This window comes from Tasmannia lanceolata, unplaced genomic scaffold (genome assembly GCF_043159265.1).
Source record: "Tasmannia lanceolata isolate RefF3 unplaced genomic scaffold, GAP_Taslan_0.1 ptg000015l, whole genome shotgun sequence".
NCBI lineage: Eukaryota > Viridiplantae > Streptophyta > Magnoliopsida > Canellales > Winteraceae > Tasmannia > Tasmannia lanceolata.
In genome coordinates, this window is record NW_027518692.1 from 32760204 (window position 1) to 32782134 (window position 21931).

General features: G+C 37.4%; 1 protein-coding gene, 1 non-coding gene and 1 pseudogene across 4 annotated transcripts; all 3 read right to left on the reverse strand.

The window, feature by feature from the left end:
* Positions 1–1106: 1106 nt before the first annotated feature.
* TRNAI-AAU (transfer RNA isoleucine (anticodon AAU)) lies at positions 1107–1180 on the reverse strand. The gene has a single exon. It is a non-coding gene; the product is annotated as a tRNA-Ile (tRNA).
* Positions 1181–2979: 1799 nt separating this feature from the next.
* On the reverse strand, positions 2980–5313 carry LOC143846630 (nuclear transcription factor Y subunit B-3 pseudogene; annotated as a pseudogene). The gene is made up of 2 exons (XR_013234803.1): positions 5160–5313; positions 2980–4906 (listed from the first exon to the last, which is right to left on the reverse strand). The product of XR_013234803.1 is annotated as a nuclear transcription factor Y subunit B-3 pseudogene (transcript).
* Positions 5314–9515: 4202 nt separating this feature from the next.
* Positions 9516–21572, reverse strand: LOC143846629 (DEK domain-containing chromatin-associated protein 2-like). 2 transcript variants are annotated; one of them, XM_077355119.1, is made up of 12 exons: positions 21420–21572; positions 19081–19948; positions 18949–18982; positions 14198–14277; positions 13020–13079; positions 12730–12840; positions 11724–11804; positions 11489–11572; positions 10562–10976; positions 10162–10277; positions 10010–10040; positions 9516–9924 (listed from the first exon to the last, which is right to left on the reverse strand). In XM_077355119.1, the coding sequence occupies exons 2-12, from the start codon at positions 19864–19866 to the stop codon at positions 9803–9805; spliced, it is 1920 nt and encodes a 639-aa protein (XP_077211234.1). In that variant the 5' UTR covers positions 19867–19948; positions 21420–21572; the 3' UTR covers positions 9516–9802. The 2 variants fall into 2 exon arrangements, with proteins under 2 accessions (XP_077211234.1, XP_077211235.1); XM_077355120.1 differs by having other exon boundaries at positions 19081–20043; positions 21420–21568.
* Between the last annotated feature and the right edge of the window lie 359 nt (positions 21573–21931).

Below are 21931 nucleotides of genomic sequence, written 5' to 3' on the forward strand. Positions count from 1 at the left end.
ATTGGCTAAGCCTCGCTCTGTTTGGTTGCTTGTAGATTGCTAGGAGATTAGGAGAAGAAGAAGTCAAAGAGAACTAGACAAGCATGAAAGATGGGGAGAAGATTTGTGAGTAGTGTTTGGTTGTGCGAGAAAATTAGTGGAAGATGTAGGGTGTTGTTAGCAAAGTGTAGGGTGGAAGAGAGAGAAAGAGAGAAAAGAATAAGAGAAGAATCTTCTTCTAATTCCTCACACAAATTTCACGATATTGGTGAAAAAGGGGAGAAGATTATGGGGGGAAACATCTCCGCCATGTAGGCGCCACCTAGGATAAAAAGCAATAAAGATGTCTATAAGTTGTCTAATGGTCTATGGTCTAAATGACAACCAAACATGCTTTGGGGAGTCTTTGGAAGATCTCAAGCATTTGAAACTCCTACAATCCTCCCAAAATGAGCAACCAAACAGAGGGATTCGAACCCGCATCAATGGAGAGCATGTCCACGACTTTAAGCCAAAGATCCACACCTGTATGGGTTGTACCACCCTTGATATTTGATCGTTGTGCTGTTGTTGGATCAAATATCAAGGGTGGTACGTTTGATGTACCACCTTCACTGGACTTCACGGTCGGCCACCGTATAATTTCTCTTCATTTTTAAGGGATTATTTCGCCTAGACCTTTTCCAGAAAAAAAAACCTTTGAAAGTTTCACATGAGAAAAAGAAAGGTTACACACATTTAAAAATTTTACTTTCCAAGAGAAAAAAAGAAATTAGGATTTTTGTTTTCATGATTACAAAAGATGCTGTTATCTTTTTTCCCTACACCCAAACGGCCCATGAAATTTACACAAAACTATTAAAACCATATGGTTTTGAAATTTGCCTAATATAATTGAACTATTAAAATGCATATAATTATTGAATGGGCCAATATCTACACGTGCTTAAGTATTAATTTCCACAAGGGAAAATGCTGGGACCAATGCTACACATGTTTAAGTATTAATTTGCCCCCCATTTTTTAATTAGGACAGCCCATTCTAGTGTAAAAGAGTGGTCATAAATACACTGGAGCAGGCTGTCTAAAGTTTTAAAAGGCTTCAAAAAATAGAAAAACATAAAATATGGCCCATGCAGGTCTCGAACCTGCGACCTTCGCGTTATTAGCACGACGCTCTAACCAACTGAGCTAATAGGCCTTTTGTCCTTAAGAGCCTTTTTTTAAGCTTTAAATAATAAAATAACTTACCCAAGACCCTTCTTTTTCATCTTTGACATTTCAGGAAAAGACAAAAAATGGATGTGAAAATATCATTTCCCTTTAAATCCTTTGTATCCACTCTCACTTGAAGGTCATTAAGATTAGGGTTTCTTTTGGGGGTATACAACCTAGATATGGAGAATAAAGGCCAGACATATCATAAGCTAACATGGAGAATAGAGAGCTCACATATCATAAGTTATCTTGAGAGAAATAGCTTTCTAGCTTTCTTTGCCAGTGAAGAAAACAAAGCCATCCAGCTGATTTCTCCATAAACTCATACAATCTTCATAAGCCAGGATTATTAATAAGTTTCTAGTATTGGGCCTGAATTCTATTTTCTAAACCCATAAAAAACAAAACCCATTAAAATCAATACATGAATTTAAGGGTGTCAATTTTGGCTCGGGCTCCGGAAGCTCGGCTCGGCTCGTTAAGAATTTAATATATTTAAAAATATATATTATATATTAATATATACACTAAAAGGGTTGTCCATAATAATAATAATTTGTTACTATGGAAAGCAAAGCTAAGAAAAAATATGTGTACCGTTGCAAGTTACAACAGTTAGCCAAAATTACTTGTTAGAGGGAGAGAGAGAGAGAGCAAAGGCAAAAGTGCAAAACCCATTCACCTTCGTCATCACCATCCTCATCCTAAAATTGTATAAAATTGAATGGCAGAGATATTTCAAATGTCTTACATTAAAATAGAACTACCCATCTTCATCAAAAGTAACATTTTTCCACATCTCCATTTACACTCCATCCTCCCATTCTCTCTCCCACGCAATTACAGTTCAACAACCACCCCACTCCCCTCGTCTTTTTACTCTCTCCACCAAAAATAACAAAACCGTAAAAAACTACCACTACTCAACAAACTCTCCAAATCCGAACAGGCCTGGGCTGGATTTTCCAACCTAGAGGGTAGGTCAGGATTCATTTTTTAGGCCCTGACTCAGGGTCGGGTTCTGGGTTAATGCCTCGGGTCTCCCTGACTTGGCCCGACCCTAAGTTTTCTGTTATAGAATTAAACCATCTGTGCATGTTTCTTTTGCTAATGTTTTCTATCATCTTGGATTGATGTTTCTTTAGATTATTATTATTAATTGTCTCTGCTGCCTGTCATGTTTTTGAATTCATATTGTCTTAGTTTGTTCCATTTATCTGTTTATTGATCATTTTGTTCTATATGATATATGGTTGCTTTATTTTTGACACTCTTAACAGGTATTTGCACTAGGGTCAATCAGGGCTAGCCCGGCCCGGCCCTGCCCAATTAGGGTCAATCAGGGTGGGCTAGGGCCGTGCTGAGCCCTGTAGGGCGGGCAATGGGTTGAGGTTTTTCGACCTTGACTCAGGGTCATCAGGGCCGAGATAATGGGATCCAGGCCGACCCTCTTGCACAGTTGCACCCATAACCACCACCACCATCACAAAAGGAAAATAATATATGCTACTGATATTGGCACTACCGTGTTTTGATAATTGTACAAACTCAGCTTGTCTTTTTTTTCTTTAATTGGCTACCTTATGAGAGCTTTATGGGAACTGTAATAACTTTTGACAGCCGTTTAAAACAGAAAAGACAAGATGAGTTGGTGCAATTATGAAAACATAGCAGTACCAACATCAGCAGCCTAGAGAGACCCAAAAAGCAAAAGCCATTCATCTTCAACTTCATCATCCTAAAATTGTATGACAGAGATCGTATATAATTGTAATGCAGAGATAGTTCAAATTTCTTGCTTCCATTAAAATAGAACTACCCATCTTCAGCAAAAGTCACATTTTTACACATCTGTATACTCTTCCCACTCTCTCTCCCACACCCAATTACAATTCCAGGGCCCCCTCTTAACTTTCTTCACCCAAAAATCACAAAACCTAAAAACTACTACTACCCAACAGACTGTTCAAAAAGGTGTAAAAAAATACCCACCATCCTCTCATCATCCCCTACCTACCTTGTCCTCCTTGTCCTCCTTGTCCCAAATAAGCACCACCACCAGTTGTAGCACCACTTGAATTGGTACTCTTCCCATGACCACTCTCTCCCACCCAATTACAATTCAAACTCCCCTTTTTTTACTCTCTCCACCCAAAAATTACAAAACCCTAAAAAGCTATCACTACCTAACAAACTCTCCAAAAAAAAAATATTACCCATCTCTAATCATCCCCTACCTTGCCCTCCTTGTACGAAATAAACACAACCACCACCACCACCAGTTGCAGCACCACCTGAATTGGTAGTCGTCCCACCCACACCAATCTGATGGTAAGGCATACCCCCCATAAAGCTGACCCTGGTGACCCATCATCATCATCCCCACATGCATCCCCAAAACCCTAAAAAACTACCACTACCCAACAAATTCTCCAAAAAAGTGTAAAAAAACACACCCACCAACCTCTCATCATCCCCTACCTTGCCCTCCTTGTCCCAAATAAGCACCACCACCACCACCACCACCAGTTGCAGCACCACCTGAATTGGCACTCCTCCCACCCACACCACCCATCTGATGGTAAGGCATGGACCCATACATCTGACCCTGATGACCCATCATCATCATCCCCCCATCATAACCACCCCCATAATTCCCCAAATTTGCACCCCCAACCCCACTCCCTCCTCCTCCACCACCGGACCCACCACTCCCATCCTTCGGGCCCTCCCTACCCATTGGACCCTTCTCCCCCTCCATCTCTCTAAACTTCTGCAAGTAAATCTTCAATGGCTCCACATATTCTTCAAACCCTAAAGTGGTCATGGCCCAGAGAAGATCGTCACCGTTGATCGTCTTCCTCTTCTCGCGCTGACACTTGTCCGATGCCTCACCAGTGATGAAACTGATGAACTCTGATACGCACTCTTGAACTGTCTCTTTTGCATCCTTTGAGATCTTTGCGTTTGCGGGTAGGGCTTTCTTCATGATCCGGCTCACGTTAGCAATTGGGAGAAATCGGTCTTGTTCTCGTGCAGAGAACTCGCTGTTCGCGTTTTGCCCACCGGATTCGTTGTCTGAATCCGCCATTGAATCCGATAAGATCCAAACAAAAATGAGCTAGGGTTTTCTCTGATATGAACTAGGGTTTTTTTTTTTTTGGATTTAAGGTTTGTATTTCTCGGAAATTCAGTGGATTAGGGTTTCCGTCTTGCGATCAGGCAAGAAAATTGGTTTTTCTCGGTGATTTTGTCAAAAAAAATTGGGATTTCCAGAGAACCAAGAGGCTAGGGTTTCGCGGCTAAATCGGAAAAGATCGAAACAAACAAGAGCTAGGGTTTTCCTTGATAGAGTTAGGGTTTTCTTGGACTTAGGATTTGGATTTGTCGGAAATTCAGTGGATTAGGGTTTCGGTGGTTGAATCCGGCAAGAAAATTGGTTATTCTTGGTGATTCTGTCACAAAGAGAGGCAATAGTAAAGAGATTGGGATATCCAGGTATTCAAGAAGCTAGGGTTTCGCCATCGAATCAGAGAAGATCGAAAAAAAAAATGAGCTAGGGTTTTCTCTGATATGAATTTGACTCTCTCTCTCTCTCTGTCTCTCTCTCTCTCTGAGGGAGGATTTAGGGTATGGATTTCTTGGAAATTCAGTGAATTAGGGTATCGGCCATGGAATCCAGCAAGAAAATTGGTTTTCCTCGGTGATTCTGTCAAAAAAGTGATAAAATGTTAGAGAAATTGAGATTTCAAGTAATACAAGAAAACAAAGATTTGAGAAACTAGGGTTTCGGCGCCGAACCCGGCCAAAAAAAGAAATCAGTTATAAGAAAAGAAAAAAGGAACAGTTAAGGTTCCAGAAATCCAATAAAATTGGGTAAGTATCAAAATCCGGCAAAAAATAAAAGAGGAGACAAATTAGGGTTTCCTGTAACAAGGAAAAAGGGAATTAGGGGTTTTTACCTTACGCGCCGGAAAAGTTGAGATTTCCAGTTCCCGGAAAAAGGGTTTCTCTCTCTCTCTCTCTCTCTCGGAAAGGGATTTTGGATTCTTTTTTCTGGGTAACGAATGGCCGAGTCCGTTTGATCTAGGGTCTAATATCTCATCGTGAGTGACATGTGGAAGATTGTAGACCGTTGGTTTCTCGATAAGTTTGCCTTCTTTGGATTGTTATGTACCGTGCGATTACTTTAAGATGAGACCGATCTGGGCCGTTGAGAGGACACTGCTACGTGGTTGACGAAAAGTAAAATATTTGGAATCCTGTATCCGGATTGAATGACAGTTCTCACACGGACGTACATAGACCGTATAAAGTGTATTTTTTTTTAAAAAAATCTAACTTGAATCTTCATTTACTGGCCTCAACATAAATAGGCCTTCCCATAAAATCTTCTCTACAGGATGATCCTAACCCTAGATCTATATATAAACCTCTACAGATCGAAGAGTTAGGATGGTCCGATGGAGATTGTTTTTGGGGAAATGGCTGTTGGCATTGGGACTCAACAAATGAACGGTTTCGATCTTCGAAAAAGGTGGGGTCCAGTAAGTTATCTAATAAATACATGTTAGGTGGGGTCGTTACGTAGGTGCATCTGGTAGGTCATATAATCAGTAAGTCATTAGATGTTTTAGGCCTGCTTCCTTTTAGATTATGAGTCCAAAACTAATGTTTGGAGTCAAAAATTAAATGTAATTTTAGTATATTTACACCCTATTTTTAATTTAAATAAGTTACATGGAACTGAATCATTGGTTGATTGAAGTTCAAACTTTAAAACAGAAATTGGTTATGACAGGTCCCCTAGAGATATGAAACTGGTCTACACTGTTACAATAGAAATCTAACTACTCCTCTATATAGAGGCAAAATGGTGGAGAATGCCTTCATAGAGATAGCTCTTAAGAAATTCTAATTAACAGAGGGCTGTTTAAAGACACCAACTACCTTTGAATAATATAGGTTTGCTTGCTTTTCTTTTCAAATTTTGATGTGACATGTTTAACACTTAGTGTTTATGAAAATAACCCAGTTTGGTAATGTTGCTTTTATTAATCCATTTTCGTTTTAACATGTTGGTATTATACTCGAGAGTCATCTTGGAGTTTGGGCTTTTTCTCAGCTCACCTCTCTCTCTCTCTCACAGAGGAGAGAGACACACATATGGGGTCGATTTAAGATATTTGGAGGTCTATTTATCACTGCCCTTCATCTTCATGTCTTTACAGAGTTTTTATATGGGGTTAGCCCGTATAATCTAGTATTTTTTTTAACAAAGTATTGTACGGCCTACACAATAGGATGATCCAAACCGTCCAATTGATGGGCCACAACATAAATAGGTTTGTGCAGAAATAATCATTTCCATAGGATGACCCCAACCTTACGATCTATAGTGGTTTCCATAATATGCAGTTCCTCTATAAATAGTAGGGCGAAGATCATCATCCTATGGAAATGATTTTAGGGGCACGTCCTATTTACCTTTGGCCCATCAAATGGATAGTTTGGGTCGGCCTATGGGGTGGGTCGTACAGTACTTTTTGAAAAATATTCGACGGTTTGGATCAACTTATGGAAATAATGCTAGCAGCCCAACCTATTCTGCACCCTCTTTTACTTTTCTTTAATTGTAGTTTATTAACTTTATTCCAAGAATTGAAGACTTGATGGATTGGATTAATCACCTCTGGCGAGCATTTCTCTCTAATTTCTATTCTCTATAAAAAGAGACGGTTGAGTTCCAACATATTTGTGAAACTATAAGACTTTCCCCAGAGATTTGTTTATGCTTGTGAGGAGATTATGTATGTGAGTTCCAATTATTAAAATGGCTTTCCCTGCCTCCGTATGCACAGACAAAAACCACCAAAAATCTCATTCAACAGCCAAACCCGCAAAGCCTATTTCCTTCGTTTATCCTTCATGGACGGATAAGAGATGAGATTCCACAGCCACTCAGTACCTATTCGGCAACCTTTATAATAATGGATTCCATCGCTTTTTTAAGGAGTGGAGAATGGAAAGTGCTAAGAATCTCCAAAATCTTTTTCCGTATCCCTGACCCGTAAAGCCCATACCAAGTTCTCTAGGCTGTGTTTGGTTGCACAAATGCTCCGCATCCATTGGAATTTTGTAGAGAAAAGTAGAGCCGATTCCTTGTTTGGTTGCTATTACTGCATTGAAATTCTATTAGGTTCACCGGCAATGTTTCTGACATAATTATTGCTTGTCTGCACATGTCGCATTCATCTCCTCTTCTTCTCACTTTAAAAAATGGTGAATTTTGGATAAAAATCTTGAAAATGATGCCTTTTTGTCACCCCTCTCTCTCTCTCTTCACTCTCTATATTAGTAATGACACCCTACTTTTTTTCCTACCTTCCAAATCTATACCGCGCAAAACACTACCGTAATCTATTCCAATATTCACCGAGAGGTAATTCTAGACAAATCTAATGTTCGTCTCCTTCCTTATGACTTCTTATTCCACTACTCTCTGAGCCCAAACATTAGTGTTTTGCGTGAGAATCTGTTGAGAGTCGTTTCCACAGATTCTCCTTGGTCTCATTGGTCAGATTCCGCCTCCTTATTTAAGCAAGAATAGAAACATTGCCGTACTTGCCTCAGTCTCTTCGACGGATTCTCCTTAATCCATTTCCACCCGATTCTGAAGGCTGGGAAAGAGAAGACTTGCCTAACACGCTCTAACTGTATACTCCAAGTAAACAGTGTAAAAATACACAATTAACCAGAGAATTTGAGCAGGGGTCAAATTATGTGCCAATGAACACGGATAAACAGGGTCTATTATACGTGGGTAATGCTCTCAAAGTTGGTTTTTATTTGAAATAAGAGGCAATTTTGATTCAATCTTACTCGCAAATGGGACATTAAAGCCTCTTTAGAACCCATTAACTATATCATTTTGAAAACTACTACAACTATTATTTGCAAAAATTCATACCCAACTTCAAAACAAAATGGCTAAAGCTAAAATGCAAATGCAGATACAAATACAAATAATTTTGAGAGGTATCCAAGGAGGCTCCAAAAGTAAGACACAGACTCCCATACTTTCACCACTGCCAAAACAATAGTAACACACTTTTATGCTTAAAATTGATGAAGGGAAAAAAATTGTAAGGCCTTGGAGGGCAGTTAAGCTCAATAAAGCCCTTGAATGAAACTTATAGTCTCTCAGGTAAGACAACCGACCGACCAGAGAGAGCGCGGGGTTGACTGACCAATGCCGGAGACACAGCCAGCTCTATCGCTCGGGCTACTACCCAGCTATCCCTTCCCTGGCTTTCGTCTCACTCAAGAAAGATTCTCTCTGTTCTTCTGAACCTCCGGACCTGGTATCGCACGCAACGGTCATCGCTATCTAAGTGCTGTTCCCAATCTTGTCTCTCATGTTGGGGCGCGAACCGATTGTGCGTCCAAAACCGATTTATAGGGCACTCGTTTACGTTTAATTTTGAGTCCAATAATCAGTTTTCAACTCGCAATCAGTTCTCAAAATCCAAAACAAACAGGGCCTTACGCAGGAGGTGTTTGAGCAGGTTAAGGCTTTAGCCTTTTTAGTTTGTGGAAGGCTTCTTTTTCATGGATTAAAAAATAAGAAATGTACCAGTCTTTAGGGGTCACAACAAAATATTATATTGTAGCAATCAAAACTAAAAGCTGCACCCCATTTCCTGAACACATTTAACTGCCACATTAAGGACTTCTATGTATATCACCAATATTAGGTCCTAATTTGCAATTAACACTATATTTTCAACCCTTTATCCAGCACTTCCATGCCTTTTGTTGTCTTTGAAAATGCAGCAAAACTCGTGAAAAAAAAATATCATTTTATTAGCAAATTAGATGCTAAAACACCATTGAAATCTATTAATCTTAAAAGACTTGTAAATCCAGGGCATGCTATAAATGGGCTCTTAGAGCGATAATTCCACCGATCAAATGACCATATCTTTGGATGAATATGTTTTTCTGCGGACCGTTAAAGAGCAAGCAGTTCATAACACATCCAAACAGAGTGGTTTGATCTGCTCATGTCCCATTGATCTAAGGAGTGCCTGAATCAAATCTGTATATACACTCTTTTTTTGTGTATATTTCATACACAGGATCATTCTTCCTATTTACTGTTTATCTCATTGTAATCTAATGAGAAAGTAAACTTACCCAAACAGAAATGCTTCTGGAAAGTTGAAGTTTCTGCAACCAATCTGATTTTGGAGGGGTCAATCTTATTTTGGTTAGTTTAATCAAATGCTGCACAAAACAAGACACCAAACACTAGGTACTTATAACATCTATGGATCAGATAATTTTAGGAGAAGGAAATTCCTACAAATCTATGTTATGTATACATAACATGTCATACACAGGATCAATTCGCTTCCAGTTGTCATCGCAAAAAATCCGAGCCAGTCATCGAAGAAGATAAATCACTGCGATAAATTACTGCCGGACCCCACAGACAAGTGATGTAATATCAGAGGCATAAATTCTTTGGCAGAGAAGAAAATAAATACCGCATTAATTTACGTGTTTATCTTCATCATGCCTCCATTTGGTGGCCAGAGGGTTATGGGTTTTCTTCTTCATCTTCATTTTCTTCATCCTCTTCGGCTAACTTGGTCAGCTCTTCTTGGATCATGAGTTTTATAGCTGATTTTCTAGGTGTAAGATCTGTACCAAAATGGCGAGCTGGAACAGGTAGAATTTCATTAAGCATGCACAAATATCTCAAATCAAAACACAAAATTAATAAATAACCATCAATGGTGCATACCTAGTTTCTTGAAAATGTCGGTGAATGTGGCCTGAAGAACAAGAACGACAAAATAGAAGTCAGGGAAATTACTTACCAAAGAATATATTTTCTTTATAATTAGGTTTTCAACACCCCAGATTCTCAAGAACTTCATGTAATATATATGGTACCGTGTTAAAGTCGACTTCTTTTAGAATTTCACAGATGGTGTTCCTTAATTCCTCTGCACTTGGACCAGATTCCTCTTTCGATTTAGACCTTTTGTTCCCTTTCGATACCTGTTTACCTTCATAAAATCCCAAACAATTTCAGAAAACAGTCAGCCTGGATAAATAGATGGTTCCGTTATTCATAATTTTTATTTTATTTTTTTTATTATTATTTTTTTTTGTGAAAGGTAACCGTTATTCATAAAAATTGACAGCAACATTAGAAATAGTAAGAATGGTTCCCTATAACAGTTAGTTTTCTTTATTAATTTCTTCCTGTGTGGATAGTTTATGAAACCAAATCAACCTTACTCATGGCAAATTGAGAAGCTTGAAACACAAGAAGCACCACAAATATTACCAGTGTTTTCCTTAGATTTTGATGGGGTAGAGGATTTCTTTGGAGCTATGTCCTCGCTTTTCTTCTTCCTTGAGAAGACCTTTGGGCTCATATTACTGGTACTATTGGCCTTAGAGTTCTTGGAAGGTGTTTTGGAAGGGCTTTTTGTGGGTATTGTGGCAGGTGGTTTCTTTGAAGTCGTCACTTTCTTGGCATTAGCCTTCCGGGCGGAGCTTTTATTTGAAGACTTCTTTGACACTAGTTTTCCTTTTTCTGAATATTTATCGTCCTCATCTTCAGACTCATCTTCCTCTTTGTCACTTCCAGAGTGCCCAGGCACTTCATCCTCATCTCTATCGGCAACACCGTTCTCATTTTCTTGTTTTTCCTCTTCTTCGTCCTCATCTTCTATTTCCGGAGCACTCTTTTTCTGTTTCTGCAGAATATACAAATAAATGCCATGTGAAACACAAACAAGAGTAAAAACAATAAAAATAGGGAAATGATACAAACACAACCATGTTTTAATAATTGCATAAACTCAGCTTGTCTTTTCTCTTTTAATTGGCTTGTCAGAGCTTTTTGGGAATTGTAATAACATTTGACAGCTCTTTATATAATAAAAGACAAGATGAGTTAGTGCAATTGTTAAAACATGGTTGTGCTGATATCACTTCCCTAAAAATAATTCGAAATTAATGTAATGCCACAAAGCAAGCCACACAAAACTTTGCATCAGTGAAGGTAATCAAGTAAATTATAGCTTCTAGATCATTCGAAAGTACCCCAACGTATAAGAGCAGATTATAATCATTTAAAATCCAAATGATGTTGCTAACAACCCATACAAAATTCAAGATGCCCAACAAAACAAGACATCTAGAGATGGCACAAAAAGAATAAAAGGAATATACAACAAGCTTGTGTGGGGGAAAAGATGTGAGATACCTTAGCTGAGCTCTTTCCTGGAGTGCTTACAGACTTCTTAGAGGCACTTACTCCAGCTGTCCTTTTACGCTTTCTTTTGCTTGACTGGCAACGTAAGCGATACAAATTAAGATTCACTCCAAGGCAGCAAAGCGGTTGCTTTTAGATAGCATCTCATACAAAGAGGATTTATTCAAGACAAACCTGCTCTTTCTACCATTCAAAAAAAAAAAAAAAAACAAACAAACAAACAAACCTGCTCTTTCTCTGCAAGTAACACATCAGTCGTCACATGAGGAGCCTCCATAAAGTCTAATAGCTTCACCACAAGATCTTCCTACATGTACATTGCAAAGTGATAATAGTGATATGATTAGTCTCAGTTCTCAACGGTCTTGCAATGGCAAAGTTATTTCAAGCCGCAGTGTTGTGCTAATAAGCTATGTCACAAATATCATTCTCAGGAATTTCTCGGCAAGGGAAATTTTCGAGATATATTAATTTTTTTCGTGTTCATATCGGGAAAAATGACAAAAATAAAATTATTTAAAAAATTAAAAAAAAAAAAAATATATATATATATATATATATATATATATATATAGAGAGAGAGAGAGAGAGAGAGAGAGAGAGAAAACGGTTCCTACACATATGTGTAGAGAGTTCTCTACACACTAGCTTAAAATACAGTGGGGGCCCACATTGTTTGGGTGATCCAAGCCATCCATTTTAAAGGCCCTCACATAGATAGGGTGTCTACAAAAAATCAGATCCATAGGATCATCCCAACCCTACGATTTGTGGAGGTAAAATGGATGTCTTTAAACCTTCACAAATTAGTCCATTTTTTGCCTCCACAGTTCGAATGGTTAGGATGATCCTATGGATCTGATTTTTTGTGGACACCCTATCTATGTGAGAGCCTTAAAAATGAATGGTTTGGATCACCCAAATAATGTGGCCCCCACTGTATTTTAAGCTAGTGTGTAGATAACTTATCTACACATATGTGTAGGAACCGTTTTCTCATATATATATATATATATATATAATTTACGAAAAAAAAATATCGGGATAATAACATGATATTATTGCGATATTTTATGATAATAATGAAAATATTGCTATATATTTGAAATCTCGGTATTATTTCAGAATTTTGTCATTTTATCAAAATGTCACAATAAAAAAATGAAATATTTTGAAAATATCGGAGATATTTGTGACATAGGTAATAAGTAATAATAATAACATAAACCAACCTTCCTCACTGTAGCCTTTACAACAGGTATGTCAAGCAAATCGCAGAACTCCAAAAGTTTATCTTTGACACATTTGTCGAGTTTCTCCTTCATTTTAATTTTCTGCCTTTCCTGTATTAAAAATGCAAGTGTATATCCCATTCATCACTCATCTAGTACATCAGATCAACCATGTAGGAGACGTGTGGATGGACAAAACATACCCATTTCCATCAGCCTCTAAATGAAGCAGAAAAACTACAAGGGTAAGTAGAAAGAACAGGTTACTTCCCTGAGTTTGAGTTTCTTACCTCGTTATCATGCCATACAACACCAGAGAATTGGGAAAGATTACTTTTGCAATGAAATGCCTGCAATACATATATGCATCAATAATCTTCTGCCAAGAAAGCAGAATAGCAAAATAGAACAATTTTGGATGAAGAATTATGAAAGTCGCCAAAATGAATCTGAAAGCTACTAGTACACCAAAGCAATCGTAAATTGGACCAATAAAACCTTTGGAGTTTAAGTGTTTAACAAAACGATTAAAAGCACCTTGATTTTTAAAACGGACAAAATCCAGTCCCCAAAATTATTAAAATGAATGAAATTAGGCTATCCGAGCTATTTTATGTCATTTCACAAAATCAGCACGGTTACAATAACTAATCCGGAGTAGGGGAGAGCATGATTCTAAATGTTAGCCGAAAGCAATATGAAAAGCACATGTTTCCGTTTCCATCCCCGCCGGAACAAAATCCTTCAGTCAACATATCAAAATTTCGACCAAAACGCATAGAGAGGTTGGATTTTCATTAAATCAACTTTTGAAACTAGATGACATGAACTTGAAGTGAAGATGGAATGACGGGAACCGCTGTCGGGCTTACCTAACCTCACACAGTTAAGGCTCACCACTTCGGTGGATCTTACCCAATTTTTTTCCTTAAAAAAAGATGGAATGACCATAGTTGCAAAAGTGGGAAGCAGGTGCGAGAAGCGGAAGCAAAAAAGGAAGGGATCTTAAAAAATAAAATGCGAGAAGCCAAAATCTCCAAGAGAAAACATGTAGGATGCCTCGTCAAAAGTCAACATGAAGCAACTAATAAGTCTCATTGGAAGCAAAATATAAGTATATGGAAAGAGAGGAATATAGGAAGGGTTAATGTCGGTTAGAGTTACAAGTAGTGAAGAAGACTTCGCGACTAATTAGAATTACAAGTTATAGGGATTGATAGCTTTATATGTTTTATTCACATAGGTCTAATGTTAGGGTTTAGAACAAAGATCCACATAAGTTTTATTTGGAACTTGAGATGAATTTTTGTAAGGTCTAAATACACTCCTTTGGCATTATCACCTGGGGAAACACTATTTTTAGGGAAAAAAGTCATGCAAATAAGAAATGTACTCTTAGTACAATCTAAAGCTGCCCAAAAACATGAATTTAGACAACAATAAGCATGGATGGTCTATTAGGAATTACCTTTCCTCTCTTTCCGAAAAGAATCACGTGAAGCATCTTAACAATATCATCAGTTTTCCGTCTTGATAACTTGAATGCCACTGAAATGGTACCAAGAACCATGCTTCAGAAAATATGCAACAAATTCAAGAATTGAACTTGACCCATTCAATGTTCCATGAGGACATAACTAGAAAGTAACTGAGCAATTGCGCACATGGTGCTAAAATCAAATCCAAAAACAAAGAAGGGGAAAACTAAAGTCAAAAGAGTGTCGTCTCACACATCAAAACAAGTTTACAGGATAAGTCCTCGTACAAAAGCCAAACCTCAGAAGGTGTCTCATTAAATACTCATAAACATAACCCCATCAATTACTCACATAAATCCTGTTTTAGACATCAACTCTTATTAAGGATTATTTAATAATATTTTAATACAATAGATTTTAAATATAAAACGTACATGAGTCAATTTCTAAAAGATATTAAGAACACTGATTTCCATTTTCCACATAATTCTGCAAGGCACTTTCTAAAATTCTTAGTAAGCTAGGATAATCACAGCATGCATTTAGAAATGAGCTTCTCCCACTCACCCCAATTGACCTAATACGAATTTTAAACAAAACCTAGTTCTTGCAAAATAGTCATTGCAATGACACCGTGGGTCAAAGAAGTCAACCTCAAGCATTAGTTTGGAGTTATAATCTCTGTTGTTAAAATCTTATGATTCAAATCGATTCATGGGTTGAACGATTCAAGTGGGACGAAGAATCTTTTTTTGTAAAAATCTTAAGATTCAAGTACAATTCGACTTTGAATCGTGCAATTTTTACGATTTTTACGATGATTTGGATTTTGAGAACTGATTGTGATTTCAAAATGAAAATCATTTCAAAATGCTTTGTTTATTGCTGACATTTCTTTCTATGATGATTATTATAGATTTGAGTATGTGCTTTGTTTACTGTTGTGATAAATTATATAATGATTTATTATATGATGAATACAGGTTGTGCTTTGTTTAGCAATTTATTGTGCGATGAATATGGTTTGTGCTTCGGATTACAAATCATGGAATTTTATATTTAATTTAATAGTTTCAAATGAAAAATAGATAATTAATCATTTTATTCTTATTTTTTACCTTTTTATATTTTTAAATATTTTTCTCATTTTTATATATAAATCTGAAAAAATCTTATGATTTACGATCCGATTTACGATTCGATATGGTTCAAACCCTGTTACGATTTATGATTCGATTCCGATTTTCAGAACCTTGGTTATAATGTTGAGGTGGGCCCCATCTAAGACATAGAAGACTAAATAATGCATTTTTATTCATGTTCTAAGATATAAGTCTAGAATAGGAAATTTCTTTTAAATTAACTTAAGTGGATTGAAATAAGAGGGCTACTTTTAAATTAGCGAGATGCGACGAAGCAGGGGGAGGTGCAATATGGTGATAGAAGGACTTGACATTGAACTTCCCGAAAGAGCTCCAAATTCAAACCCTTGTCATCTCCTGATCTCTTCATCTTTATATTGCTAGACTGCAGAAAATTTAGAAAGCGAGTCACCCTGTCCAACTCGACGTAAAAAAAAAAAACTTCTAAAATTGATCCTCCATGCCAATTGGAAACCCTCTCCCACCACGCAATCCTTTACAAAAGCCTCCTTATCCTCTACCACCCAAAACAAATCGGGAAAAGCCACCGTTAAGGGGGGCCGCTGCACCACTTATGCTGTCATAGCTTTATCCTATCCCCTGAATAGACTCTGAATTTAATCCCTTCGTTAAATTTGTGCTTTAATCTCATGATATCCCTCCAAACTGTTACTCCCCTCTTGGTGAATCTATCATCTGACTCCCATCTCCCAGGCACAGCCTCGTATTTACCCTCAATTACCTTAACCCATATCTGACCCGACTCCTCGCCAAATCCCCACAACCATTTTCCTAAGAACGCACTATTAACCATCTTGAGCTTTCGAATCCCTGGGCATCTTGCTATGAGAGGTTTGCAAACTTCCTCCCAACAAACCAAATGATTTTTTTCCTTATTCTTCGCACCCCCCAAAAGAATTCTTTGGATCAGCTCACTTCGCTCAATTACACTCATCGGGTACTTAAAAATTGATAATTGATAGATAGGAATGTTCTCTAGCACTGACTTACTCAGGTTGATTCTGCCACCCAACGAGACTAGGTCCTCTTTTCCACCCTCACTACGACCGTGTCTCATAGTCTTTTCTTCAGTCGTACGGCTCCCAAAGGAAGAACAAGATAAGTAAAGGGAAGAACATATACACTACAACCCCATACCACTGCTAAGCCTTCTACTTGCCCTGGGGACATGAATGCACGATTCTTGATTTTTTTAAATTCGATCTTTGCCCTATAACCAATCCAAAGCATCTTAGGATCACCTTCAATTTCAACACTTTTTCTTCTTCAAGTGAGTTAAATACCAGTGTATCGTCTGCAAACTGTAAATGAGACACCACCGTGCCCTCAGCTCTAATCTTGAATCCCTGTATCAAACCCAATGCTCTACCCTTATCAATCATTCTACTTAGGGTTTTTGCTACAATGACAAACAAGAACGGAGAAAGAGGGTCCTCGTGTCTAAACCCAATGCTCTACTTTCATGTGTTTTTAGAGGTCTTTTCATTGGTATGTTGGTAGGGATAGTTTGGTTATTTTTGGGGTTAGTTATCTGTTTTAGTCGTTTGGCTTAGTTAGGGTTATTTTTGTCTTTTGTATTGTATGGGCAGCCTATAAAGGCATTTCCCGCTCATTTTGTAATAGTTTTTAAATTTGACTTTAAATTTGAAAAAGAAATCCCAACTTTGGAAAATTTGGGGGGAAATTTTCCTTTTTGATGGAATTTTCATGGAATTGAAGTTTGAGGCTATAATTTTCAGGTTCTTTTAATCCAGCGCATTCCTTCCTTGTGAATCAAGGATATTTCAACATTCTTGAAGATCTTGCATCCCCTTGCAAGATCTTATCGCAAATTGGAGAACAAAACACAAAAATTTTAAAGATCTGGCTGACACTTTCATTCTGGCACAATAGGAGATTTGTTCTTCAAGATCGTCGGCAAATCGCTTTCGCAGCCACTTGCATCACATTCAACTTGGTAGCCAAAGAAGTCAATGCATCAAAGGAGAAGCCAATGGTGATACCTCCTCAAGTTAAGAAAACCTTATCGAACTTTTCCGATGTGATACCTAACGAGTTGCTGGATAAGTTGCCTCCTATGCGAGATATGCGACATGCCATTGGTCTAGTTCCAAGATCCTCATTACCTAACCTAACAACGTATTGCATGAATCCAACAAAGTATGCTGAATTGCAGTGACAAGTCAAAGAACAAGTATAAAAGGGATTCATTTGAGAAAACGTCAATCCATGTGCAATTCCTACAATACTAACTTAGAAGAAAGATGGATAATGGAGGATTAAGTGGATACTCATACTATTGAGTATCAATTCCCTATTCCATGATTGGTTGATATGTTAAACGCTATGATTTGACACGGACATGAGTACCGCCTTTCGACACGGACACGGCAAACCCCAAAATTTAGAAACGGGGACACGGCTAAAACAGAAAGTATATATAATCATGATTTGTAGATACAGATACATGTGCCAAGTTTGGACACATATACGAGGTTTCTGACATGGCAACTCCTAAAAATCTAAAAAATGGTGACAAGCCTATACACGTATCTACATATAAAATTACATATTACTATCATAATTTGCAACAATATAAATACGGTATTCATTTAACAAACAAATAAATCTTAGGATTAATCAAAACTATAATCTAAAACAAACATGAGATAAACAAGTATCAACGCATTCATCAAGTTAATCTATTCTCTTTAGTCTCCAATATGCAGCGAGAAAAAGAGAAAATAGGATATGGGTTTTAGGTTTCGGGAAGGGGATATAACATCAAATATGAGTTAAAGAAGAGCTAAAAGAAGAGTCTACAATAAAGGGAGAGTCAATAATAAAAGAGATAAACACAATATTCAATAATAAAACAGAATGTCACACTTAAAAAGGTACAAAACATGTTGACATGCTCACATTAAGTCTGACACTTCTAGGAGTACAATTAAAAGTGTCGAAAGGAGTGTCGACACATGTGGACACGTGTGTTGTGTCCGCAATAAATTCAAAGTGTCAGCTAAATCATAGGTTAAACATGATGTTAGGATTTTCTATTTTCACGAAGATTGATTTGCAAAGTGGGTATCATATCATCAGACTTCCACAATATTTCAAGTGCTTACAACTAGGAACTAACATCATTTCTTCCAACCTCAAAACTTGCTCTAAAACATATATGTAATCATTGAGCCTCCAAAACCAAAACACTCACTGAAGAGTATGAAGGGTTTTCTGGTGATTGAACAAAACAAATGCAGAAAGAAAAGGGAATTATGCAACACGGCATGTAACAAAATCCACAAATAACAGAAATAGAAAAGCACACGTTCCAACAGTCACTCATGTCAATTGTTATCGTTTTGCAACAGTGAGCATGAAGCACAATTTGCACTAATGTAGTGGCAATAAAAATGACATCAGTAAACTGTTACACGTGATTGCGTGCATCCATAGGGAATAGTCCCACCCTAGAAATTGGTGTGGGGAGACCCTATGTCATCAAATAGCTTACAGATGGAAAAGAAAATTTAACAAGCATGATTGTGATGAAATAGATCGGTTTAAGAGTTAACCATTTGGTATATCTTTAAGAGGTGTGCCCCGGCCCTGCAAGAGGCAAAAGAGGAGAACAATCTCAGAACAACGCGCATGCGGAATTCGGTAAAAACCAACAAGGAACCATGAAAAATACACAAAAGAAGCACCTTTTCAATGTGGACCCCCTTAGCCGGTTCTTTCTCAATAGAAGCCACCAACCTCTCAACAGATTTTCTCTCACGCACGGGTCGATCCATAGAGGAAGCAACAGGAGTACTCAAACTCTTTGCCTTCTTCTCATCCCCTTCCTTCTTCATTGTTTCCCCTTTCTCAACCTTTTCCTCATTTACCTCCGCTTTCTTTGCTTCTGACTCAGCTTTTTTCTTATCCATCTCCTTTTTCTTCTCTTCCACTTTCTGAGTCATTTTATCACTGACCGCCTTTTTGTTTGTTCCTCTTTTCCCACTAACATTTGTCCGTCTCCTACGTCTCTTCGATCCTTTCACTTTACTCTCATCAGCCTTCTCACTCTTTTCGCTCTCCTCCTCTTCCTTTGAAACATCATCTTCTTCTACTTCGCTTTCTTTCTCCTCCTTCGGATCATTTGCGTCCTCCATTCTCACATCCTCGGATTTTTTATCCTCTTTTACTTCTTCTATGATTTCTTCGACTCCATTTATTTCCTCTTTATTTTCCTCCATTTTAACATCCTCGGCTTTATCATCCTTTGTTCCTTCTTCTTTCACTTCTTCGATTACATTTATTTCCACTTTTTCTTCCCCCATGTTCACATCCTCGTCTTTGTCATCAATTTTTCCTTCTTCTTTGACTTCTTCAACTCCATTTTTTACCTCCTTTTTCTTTTCAACAACAGTATCACCCGCATCCTCAGGCGGTTCAGTTCCATTATCTGATTTCACAGCAGCTTTGGACACCGTCTCTGGTTCAACCATTTCGACTCTAGAATTCGAAGTTTTGACAAGCAAACCCACAACCAACCGCTGGAAACTCAAAACATGAATAAGAAAACTTCACCTGAAATCACAAACCATGGAAGCTCAGATGGATTCTATTCCAAGTGTCTCCTCCAAACATCATATAAGAGCAACTTTTCAGATAAATTTTGAATACTACAAAAAAGAAGAAAGCATAATGAGATATTTTCAAAATTCATCAAAAATATATATATTTTTTCAAGAACACAGAAATAAGTTAGAGTATAACTGCAATCGAACAACATTTACGCCTGTTTGGATTGCAGGAATTTTCTGAAAAAGTAAAGGGAAAATATTCCTATTTGTGAAGGGAATTTTCTGGAATTTTCTTGAACCAACCCTATTCAATTTTAACTTAGAGGGAACTTCAATTTATGATAATATCCCTCTAAATTTGTGAAACTACCAATTACTCCAAAAGCTTAAGCTCTTAGAGATGACGTTATTTAATCTTTTATACTTTATACCCACCCCCCCCCCCCCCCCTCCTCCCTCTTCTCACATGTGGCCCCTCTTTTAGGGTTGGCCTACATGTGTCCCCTCTTTTGGGTTGGCTATTACATGTGGATTTTTAATATCAAGGAGTTTTGAACCAATTGCCTAATACCATGTGAAGCAACCAATTACTCAAAAAGCTTAAGCTGTTAGAGATGGCGTTATTAATCTTTTATACTTAAAATTGAATGGTTTTATACTTTAACAAAATTAACCATAATTATATCATTTTCCCCATAAATCGTGGAAAGAAAAAAAAATTACCATCAGAAATATTTTTCTTGCAATGGAAACAGGTCATTAGGAGGGGGGGAAAAGAAGTGGTATAGAGTATAGACTAGTGAAATGCAGATTGTACAGAAGTAAAATGCAAAAACCGAAATCAAAACAAAAACAACCATATCAAAGACTGAAAGGAATGAGAATAGTCGTTCGTCCGAAATTCCACAAATCCATACAAATGGATCAAAAATACCCTATTGCAGGAAATATCAAAGTTCCAATAACATGTAAAACAGAAAGTTCTAGATATCCATTCATAATTTCAAAAAAAATAAATCAGATAATCAACATACCAAAGACTCAGCCTTTGCCACTGCAATACATACAAGTTCAAAAAAGAACCTAAAATGAAAACGAAAGAAGAAATTGAATAAAAAAGCAAATTTTAATCAAATTCATCTCAAATTGTGAAACCCTAATCCAAAGAAAACAACATTCTTTAATCAAATTCATCTGAAATTGCGAAACCCTAAATCAAATAAAACGACTTTCCGCCATTAAAGCAGCTCAAGAAACAGAACCTGAAATGAAAACGAAAAAAGAAATCAAATAAAAAAGCATTCTTAATCAAATTCATGTAAAATTGAAAACCCAAATCCAAAAAAGACATTTTTTTATCAAATTCCGAAACCCTAAGCCAAAGAAAACGACTTTCCGCCATTAAAGCAGCTCAAAACAACAGCAAAATCAGAACCTGAAATTAACTAAAATAGAAGCTAAGAAATTCGACTTACAAATGAATCAGAGCTCTTCAAAAATCAAAAATTCGAAGTGAATTGTGCAGAAAATGGTTCTTCTCTTACTCTGACACTCTCTCCTCAACACCAAACAAACGACACCTTTTTTTTTTTTTTTAACTCCTCGTCGTATCCCAAAATGGGGTTTTTCTTCGGCCTTTTTAGAGTCCGGACTTCAAACTCGGATTTTAACACCGTTTTAATCCCGTGTCCGCATTAAATCCCTTTCGTGGGTCACATCTCAATTGGACGGTCTAGATCTCTTCCCATGAGATTTTGATCATTCTTCTCCCACCGTATAAATCTAGGGTCTTAATACCGTATACCCTCTTCTTTATACCAACACCCTTTTCTTTTGTCGCTTTTGTAAACTCTTCCAAGATTTAATGGTAGTTAATTATGTCGCTTTGAGTCAACGCTGAGTATCTTCGTACGTGTAAGTTTTTTTGGGAGAAATGGTAAGAATACGGTCCTTGTTAGACGCTTTGGGTCTACATGAGCCATGAGAA